General features: G+C 34.2%; 1 protein-coding gene across 2 annotated transcripts in view; it reads left to right on the forward strand.

Annotated features, from left to right (window-relative positions):
* The window catches only part of TC2N (tandem C2 domains, nuclear), a 43,962-nt gene extending 35,358 nt beyond the window's left edge, over nucleotides 1-8,604 (forward strand). For both annotated transcript variants that reach the window (XM_068555031.1, XM_068555109.1), the window contains exons 10-12: nucleotides 2,773-2,887; nucleotides 5,500-5,699; nucleotides 7,732-8,604. In XM_068555031.1, coding sequence (XP_068411132.1) covers nucleotides 2,773-2,887; nucleotides 5,500-5,699; nucleotides 7,732-7,842 — 426 coding nt within the window. In that variant the 3' untranslated portion in view covers nucleotides 7,843-8,604. The remainder of the gene's footprint in view (nucleotides 1-2,772; nucleotides 2,888-5,499; nucleotides 5,700-7,731) is intronic.
* Nucleotides 8,605-9,885: the final 1,281 nt, after the last annotated feature.

Here is a 9,885-nt window from a genome sequence, read left to right on the forward strand (position 1 = left end):
ATTATCAATAAACAGTCTATAATAGGAATAGAAAAGAGTTTTATTTGAGCCAAACTGAGGACTGTAGCCCAGAAAACAGCCTCTCGGATAACTCTGAGGAACTGCTCTGGAGAAGCATGGTTTTCAGCAGTTTTATATCTTGTCAGAACAAAGAACATCAAACAAGTCAGGGATACATACATACTTATGTGCACAGCAAGTCAGTATGGCCTTGGCACCTGGGAAGGGAGTCTTATCATTGAAGGAGTACCAGCAGTGGCATCCCAGGAAGGGAGGCATTTAATCTTTATTTTTAACATGGACATTCTTTACTTCTGGTCAGTGCGCCCTTTTCTTTAATAATTAAAGCAGATGTACAATGTATGCTTGATAGGCCACAAACAGGCTGTTTTAGTTAGCATAAAATTCAAGTTAACTCATGTATAAGCCAGAATAACTTCCCCATACCTCAGTATGTGAAAATATCTTTTATCAGCTATGTATTGTCCCGCTAAGAAGATATTCTCAAAAATCACCAGTTAAGGGATTTCTTTAATTATGCTTAACATTTCATCCAGGAAGCTCAAAAAGTTCTCTTTTCTTTAAAAAATGATACATTATTCAGGAACGGAGGTCGTATCTTTTATCTTCTACAGTTTTGTGCTCATTAAAAATGCTCTGCGTGTATACCTACTAATTGATTAGAATTTTAATTTTTTGGTTATTATGAGATTGAAAACCACTTTAAATAGTTTTTCATGATCTGAATTAATATCTTGGAATATAAATTGAATTTATGAAATAACCTTGGCAAGTAAGAAATGGTAAATCCACTGCCAAATGCTGCTCTGTTTTATGAGAGTGAACTCTACAAGTGTATAACACTAAGAGAAGTTTTTGCCACCTTTAGATGTTTTCATAAGTGTTATTATATCATGGGTACAAAACCATAATAAAAGTAATTAATGAAAAAATGTTATCCATGGTTTCCTTTGTGTTTTGTAATCAATAAATAACTGTATTTTTTAAATGTATTTTTTAAAATGCCAAGGACTGCAACGTTTGTTTTTTTAATCAGCAAAGGTGTTATATATGGATACCAAATTAGTTCATGTAAAAAGATTTATTAATCCATCCTTATTCTGATTAAAAGCAAAAGCAGTACATTCACTTATTTATTAGAATTGAGCATTTATTGCTAAAACAGACAATTTTTATCATCATTTTAGATTTTTCAAGAGGGAGTGTAACCTCAACGGTTGATTTTATACTTTTAAGTGATTCACTTTTCACTTTGTATCTTTTGATTTCTTATGGCATGACCAATTTTGGCCATTTTGACCATTACAGAATATTGTATTAAGAAAATATCCAAGATTCAGTCAATGGCATGTACATAAAAAGGTTCTTTTTTATGATCCATGCGTCAATTACTGGGGAATACTGCGTGATTATCACATATAAACCGCTTGATGAAGTATCAGTCAGCTGTTTTATGGCTTTGTTGGAATCAGTACTAGCAAAGACTTATGTGTCAGTCTGTGCTGCGCCCTAGTGAGATCTGTTAACATTATGTTCTTTCTTTAATCCCATACTTACTCTTTTCATCATGTGAACAGTAATGTTTTTGTATTTGGCCGACTTTATGTTTCTTTTATTTTTCACTCCAAGGACGCTGGAATCCATGTAAATAGGTTGGCTTGTGTAAGACAAATTACTTTCTTCTGTTCTTAGCAATACTGAAGAGCACATTTTAGCTTTTCCCCCTTGTTAAATCTCCTTCATTATATTGTTTGCCTCAGGTTTTCTTTGACCTTTTCCTTTTTATTTACTGCCTCATCACTTTCTCTAGCTTCCTTCTTGCCAACTTTCATCTTTGGCTTGCTTTCATTTAGCATAGTAATTCAGCTCTTAATCCACAAATCTGTTCATTGTAGTAATCCTTTGTCTTCTGATTTTGGTAACACTACCTCTGATTTCTACAAATGAAGAAATAATGATGCGTTTCATATATAACATTTTTATCATATTTCATACATTCTGAAAAAATAATTCAAATGACTACATTTAAGTCTTTCGAAAATATGCTCTTTAGGTGTTTATTTCACTGACATTTTCTCTAGTAAAACTGTTTAGGAATTTAATTTTTTTTTTTTTATGAATTTATTTATCTTGGCTGCGTTGGGTCTTCGTTGCTGCGCATGGGCTTTCTCTAGTTGCGGTGAGCGGGGGCTACTCTTCATTGTGGTGCGTGGGCTTCTCATTGCGGTGGCTTCTCTTGCTGCACAGCGTGCGCTCTAGGCGCGCGGGTTTCAGTAGTTTGGCATGGGGGCTCTAGAGCGCAGGCTCAGTAGTTGTGGCTCACGGGCTCTAGAGCTCAGGCTCAGTTGTGGTGCACGGGCTTAGTTGCTCCGTAGCATGTAGGGTCTTCCTGGACCAGGGCTCAAACCTGTGTCCCCTGCATTGACAGGTGGATTCTTTCTTAACCACTGCGCCACCAGGGAAGCCCTAATTTTTTTTTTTTTTAATTTGAATTGTCTTTTGGTCTCCCTGATTTTGAAGGATCAGTATGTATGTGTAACTTATATTATCAGAATTTATGAAAGTCAGTAAGTACCTCATATTGACAGAATCCATGACATTTATCTTAACCTTCTCTTATAACACTTAGCTTTGTGTGTCAGTAAAAAGCAGTGCTTTCAAAATTTCTAACCTTTGCTCTTTATTTTTAAATTTTTGAAATATCCCAAAACTTTATTCTTGATTAGCAAATGACACTCTTTTAATATGCAGGTTTGCCATGCAGAACTTGAACTGGGGACTTGTTTTCAAGCGGTAAATAGCAGAATTCAGTTACAAATTCTTGAGGCTCAATACCTTCCAAGCTCATCAACACCCCTGACTTTGAGTAAGTATGTCAAAGTGGTTCAAAGTGGAATCTTCAGAAAATATTTGTAAAAGGTAGTTTTTTCCTGCATTTCTTACAGTGAAGATTAAAATCTTAGTTACTTTTGTTAGTTAACTTACATACTTACCTTTTAACTTAAAATTACTTTATTGGATTTCAAATTACTAGCCACTGTGTCTACCTTAATCCACTGGTCTCTTGATTCTTACCCAATTGTGACCTTCTTGCATTTGGTGCTATTCTTTATTTAGCTCATTAGTTAATATAGGTTGAGTGTCCAGAAGACTGTCAGCTATATTTCACCAGCCTAGATAATTTATCCTCTCTCTAAGTCTGTACCCTTTTTTTGGATACTCTGCTAACTAGAAACTTAATTTTAAAAAAACCTGAAAATATCAGACACAAACCTCGAAATACTTTCTCGCCTGTGCCTTTGAGCACAGCCAGGTATTCTGATATTTTGGTTGTCTAGGGCTGGTTCACATGGCTGCCGCTAGAGTGGGAGGTTTGAGGTCAGTCCTACCTAAAGGGCTAAGAGTAGGACTAAGAGTGTTCCTCTTTCCTACTAGAAGAAGAGGAAATATCAGGAGGTAGGTAGAAGCAATGGATGTCCACTGTAACTACAAAGACTGAAAATAAATACAATTGAGCACAGTCCAAGAAGCTAGAAAAAGAACAGCAAATACAAAAGAAAGTAGAAGTAGAAATTAAAGGTAAAGTTGAAGTTGATAAATATGGGGACAACAGAAAAACACAAAATCAATAAAACCAAAAGATTTTTCTTTGAAGAGAATATTAAAATAGACAAACCTATAGTAGGCTGGATCAAGCAAAAAATAAAGAAAACATAGACAAGGAAGAGGATATAATTTCAATTTTGAATCTCAGAAGATATTCAAAAATAAATAAGAGGGCTTCCCTGGTGGCACAGTGGTTAAGAATCCACCTGCCAATGCAGGGGACACAGGTTCGAGCCCTGGTACGGGAAGATCCCACATGCCGTGGAGCAGCTAAGCTCATGTGCCACAACTACTGAGCCTGTGCTCTAGAGCCTGCAAGCCACAACTACTGAGCCCATGTGCCACAACTACTGAAGCCCGCGTGCCTAGAGCACATGCTCTGCAACAAGAGAAGCCACCACAATGAGAAGCCCACGCACCACAACGAAGAGTAGCCCCCACTCACCGCATCTAGAGGAAGCCCACGCACAGCAATGAAGACCCAACACAGCCATAAATAAATAAATAAATAAATTTATAAAAATAAATACAGAAGACAATACCAATTATAACTATGCCAATTCATTTGAACAGCTATATAAAATAAATGATTTTCTAAGGAAAAAAACTGTTGAAATTCACTCCAGAAGAGGGAGGAATCAATAGAACAATAACCATGTAAAAGTAGTTAAAGAACTGCCTCTAATAAAAGCAGAGGCCAAGATGATTTTACTGGCAGATCCTACCAAACTTTCAAGGAACATATAATTCCCATTCTATATAAGCTGTTCCACAGCATGAAAAAAAGATGGAAAAAGTAACTTTATGAGGTTAGCATATTCTTGCTATCAAAACAGAAAGGACAGCATACACAAAAAATAGCTATAGACTACAATCACTTATGTAGATAGATGGAAAAATCATAAAATAAAAAGCAAGTAAAGTCCAAGTTGGCATTAAAAGAATAAGTTAAATTACCAAGACTATATAGGGTTAATTCTAGGCAACAAGGACAAAACAGTGCAATTTATTACATTAACAGGTATCTTCCTTTAATCAAAACTGCTAATCAGGATTACCAGTGATCTCCATTTTATAAATAATGGTCAGCCTCAGTTCTTACTTTGTGGCTCCCTCCTTTCTGGAAGCTCTCTCTTTACTTTCTTGCTGTCTGGCAGCCCCAGCTCTATACCATCACTTCTCAAATTAGTCAGACTGCACTTTTTGCTCGAGTTGTAAGCACTATATGTCAGACTGGGGAGCAGGCTTAGGTGAAAAGCTGTATAAACCTGAATTTTACTTAGTGCAGTTCTCATCTTTTAAGAGCTGACTCTCCTCTAGTTTCTTTCTGCTTTTGGTCAGTGTTTAGCATCTTGAACAGTTGTTTTTAATATTTTCCCCAGAGTTTATAATTGTCATCTATGAGAGATTAGTCTGTAAAAGCTATTCTACCATTACTGGAAGCTCTACATCTCAAATTTATTTAAAGAATAGGTTTCCTCTAGTGGGCATATGTTTAACTTCTGGAGTCTCAAGCAAAGAATTTTACCTATATAAATTTGTGAAATTCCTCCAACTCTCCAAAGAGTTGGCACCTCTCTTTTGTATAATCCTTATCAATGTGTACTCCTTTGCTGCTGATTGTTATTTATGTCTGCAATTCCAGTCTTTAAGGGCATTCAGGTTAGAGGAAGATTAAATTCATTTAAGGTTAGAGTAGTTACTTATAAATTATGATAATAATTATAAAATTTACTAGAGATATTTTCTGTTATGGCAGTAGCTCATCAGATCCTTAAAAGTAGCTTATTGATATTTTTATGACAATATATGGATATATTTCTTTATATGACATTTAAAATTTTTTATTTATCAAAATTTCTTATTCTTTAGGTTTTTTTGTGAAGGTGGCAATGTTTAGCTTGGGAGAGTTGATTTATAAGAAGAAGACACGCTTATTGAAGGCCTCCAATGGAAGAGTAAAGTGGGGAGAGACTATGATTTTTCCACTTATACAAAATGAAAAAGAAATTATTTTTCTCATTAAGCTTTACAGTCGAAGCTCTGTAGGAAGAAGACACTTTGTGGGGCAGGTTAGTAGGGAGTTTTTATCTCATATTCCTTCCTTGCAATTTTCTTTGCGTTTAAACAGTTGGTTAACAAAGGGAATACAGGATAAAATTGAGGTTGAATAGAGTAAAATTGTTCATCATAAATTAAAATTCAGTGTTACCACAAAAATCAAATCTTGTCAGACTTTCTGCTTTAATACAAAAATAGTTGGAATTTCTGAGAGTCAGGCTTCTTATCTTAAAATAAGTTTTCTCCTGAGCTTTTCAGCTTTAAAATCAGTAAGAAAGATCAGTTTTTCAGTACTCCTGGCTCATTCCTTGTGAAGGAGGGAACACTAAGTATTTCAATCAAATTTCTTAAGGCTTACTTAAGGTATCCAACTTACTTTATTCTGTGTCATGTTCAATTTAATGTTTAATTCTGTATGCTATTAGCTGAATTGTATTAGATTTGAATTCCTAGAAAACATAGATTTTAACAGTGGTTGTGATATTATTTAGTCAGTATTGTCATCTGGATTAATCTATTTGAAAAATTCATAGTAATTTGTATAAGACAACATAACACTTGCTTACTTGCCAGTCCTACAGGAACTTGTTTCCTTTTGTAGTTCTTTGTTTACTCTAAATGAGTTACTGGTAGCTGTCCAGTATCTTTTGTCTTAATTACAATTGTTTGACTCACATTTAAATTCCAAAATCTGTATTATTAGTTTAAAGGCTTCTACTTGACAACAAGATGTTATTAGCAGTCTACCTGAAATCTTCAAATTATATGTGAATTTTCAAAGATTGATACTAACTCTGACTCACTTCATATATTTTACCTAAAATATTTGTCAAAAATACTGTAGTTTTGTTGTTCTTCATCTATTCTTATTTGGAAAAGAGTTTGAACTCAAGACCTAGTATAACTAGCATACTTTTCAAAGTCGTGAGGCCTATAAAATGAATTCAGTTAAAGTTTTCGCATATTGTCAAGCCTCAGCTACCATGTATGAATGGAATAGATTTACCTGACAGATGATTTTCAGGATAACTTTTTTGGTGATTCCACTTTCTCGGTTGAGATTTTAGTTAAAAATAATAATTCTGGAAGGTTCCTGTTGGCCATCTGTTCCCTCTGGCTCCTCTGGTAGCCTCAGGAGCCACCATGGTGGGGCAGGCACATGTGGAATCAAGGTCTCCCACTTCTCTATCCGCCAAAGCACTCTTATGTTATCTGTTTCATATATTGGGGTGTTTTGTAAGATTTTATTTGAAGGAAAAGTTCTTCAGACCAAGAAATTTAGAGAAAAAAGTTTGAAAACCAAACCTTTTTGGAGTGCCCTGCTACAATTTCTTTATTTAATAGAATTAGAAACTGAGTCTCAAAGAAGTTAACTCCAAAGTAACAGCATTTGTTAGTGCTGTAGCTGAGTTGAGGATTCAGGTTGTTTTGTTTCCTTGTTCACCTTGTCTCCGTGATACATAACATACAATGTGATATCTTATATTTGCAAAATGCTTTACAGTTTTCCCAAGTTCATTCACATCTGTTATCTCAAGTTACATAAGTGATAGGTTCAATGAAATTGTTGGCTATGAAGAATGACTATTAGATTTCAATTAAAATTACAGTTTTATTTAATGTAAAAGGTACTTAAAATACACATTCCTTACCAATCAATTTAAATCATGATTAGTCTCAATTAATCTTTACAAAAATGTTTTTGAGTGGTTGGGATCAATTTTAAGTTGAGCTCCTAGATTTATTGAAAAAGAAAGGATACTAATAACTGTTTTGGAGGAAGTGATTTTGTAATATCTCACATTGAATTTTTAAATTGAATTGGGTCATATAAAATAGTCTTCAGTGACTAAATAGGTTAAGTGTTTTAACATCAAGTTTCAAAGAGAGAAATCAAACAAACTTTTGGAAAAATGGAAAGATGTTTAGTTGAAAATATGTAAACCAAACATCCAGCTGTCTTTCATTCGTAAGAGTAATTAATGGTTTGAACTCAGTTACCATTATTGTGTTAAGTTAAATGGGTGTACTGTTCCTTTACAGATTTGGATAAGTGAAGACAGTAATGACATTGAAGCAGCGAACCAGTGGAAAGAGACAGTTACAAATCCAGAAAAGGTTGTTATCAAGTGGCACAAATTAAATCCATCTTGAAGACCTTGCACATTAATTTGGTGACAAACTTGACATTCTTTTAGAAGACTTACGATTTCAATTTGCTACCAATTTGAAGAGACAGATCAGTACATTTATCAATTTATTTATGGAGGCCATAATTATAGTATATAATGGAGCTAATAGAAAATAAAACTTGGTGAAAAATGGGATGAATTTTACCACATATCCAAAGTAAAGGAAATGCTTTAAAACGGGCCGAAATAGACAATAAAATAAATGGGTAGTATTACTAGGGCAACTAAATAAATTATAAAGTCAATGGGAATATCAATCATAGATAGTTGCTGCTATATTATGTTTATAGGCTTTTTAAAGCTTTACATAGATATTCAAAATCCACTATATCAAGCCTCTGTTAGTACTAGACTTTACCACTATTTCAGTGCTAGTCAAGATTGATTAGATCTTAACTCCACTGTTTAACCCCTCGCTACATATTTTCCCTCAAAGCAGCAATGAACTGAACCACTTCAACTCTTCTCATTTGGGGAATGTTTGTGGCCTGTGTTTATCATTGCTTACCCTTAAGTCATCACATTGTCACTTAGTAAGCTATTTATCTCTAAGAAACTTCAGATATAGAAAACTACATTTTGGCAAGAATAAATGAAAACACCAGAAGGTTGAAGTTTAATTGGAAACCCAGTGTACACACATTTTGCTATGTTTCCTCCTTCACATCCTCTTTGTTTTAATTGGAGTTGAAATAAGGTTATCATCCATATGGCCCATCCTAATTAGCAGAATTAAATGAGCTTAAATAGCAAATTTAATATTTTATGATAATCACTTCCTTGTTTTTAGTTTTTTAAATATAAATTGCTTGTTCTATAATCCACAACATTAGAATATGTTCCTGTATTTTAAAAGTGGCCATACATGATAACATTATGTAGCAAATAAATATTTTCTGTTGCAGTTTCTCTCAGGTACTCATTACAACTCAGTATGTAGGGATAATTTCAGTTTAGTTGGTCAGACAAGCTATGACCAAAAAGCACAGTTGTTTGGAGAAACCAATAACACCATCCCTGATCTTGGAAAGTAGTGACTTTATTTTTGCTAATGGGTAGACTAAGTGCTTCATCTTCCATTTTTCTTTCTCTCTTACCTTGTACCACACATGCCAAGAGATAGATAGTGATATTTTAGGCCACAAGTATACTTTGCTGTAACTTAAGCATGCCTTTTTCATTTCTTGTTCTGTGTATCTCATTAAGATTTTCCCAAATAAACACTAATTCCCCTTTTCCTAGGTACCACCTCCTCAAGCTACTAAATGTACATACTTTACATGCCCTTGGCTTCTGGTGCCTAGAGTTTATGGTATACCGGGGATGTTGACAGGTACTCTTTGACACTGCATTTTGAAATAAATTTTTTTTTTTTTAGATTTGTGAAAAATGGCATATTAGTGAGTACTCACATGGACTTTCAAGAGAAAAATCATCTTTTGTGGTGGTATTTTGAATCTTTGAGACAAATGGCAACTATTTTAAAAGATTTTTAAAAAATAGACTTTGTTTTTTAGAGCAGTTTTAGGTTCACAGCAAAATTGAGAGGAAGGTACAGAGAGTTCCCATACACCCTCTACCCCCGCATTTATACAGTCTCCCCCACTATCAGCACCTTGCACCATAGTAGTACATTTGTTAAAATCACAGAACCTTCATTGACACATCGTCACCCAAAGTCCATAGTTTGTATTAGGGTTCACTTTTTATGTTGTACATTCTGTGAGTTTTGACAAATACATAAATGACCTGTATCCACCACTCATATCATACAGAGTAGTTTCACTACCCTACAAATCCTCTGCAAACACAACCATTTTAATAGCTACCAAAGAAGGAAGTGTACTGGCTTTTAGATAAGTAACAGACTTTATTGTTTTAAAAAATCTAGAATTTTATTTGAGCAGTTTTTTTGTGTTCTAGTAATGCTTTCAATTCCTAAATTTATTATAAGTAGTCATGTATTTAATGCAATTTCTAATTATTTAATTTTCAATATTTTTAC

Source organism: Eschrichtius robustus, chromosome 1, assembly GCF_028021215.1.
Source record: "Eschrichtius robustus isolate mEscRob2 chromosome 1, mEscRob2.pri, whole genome shotgun sequence".
Taxonomy (NCBI): domain Eukaryota; kingdom Metazoa; phylum Chordata; class Mammalia; order Artiodactyla; family Eschrichtiidae; genus Eschrichtius; species Eschrichtius robustus.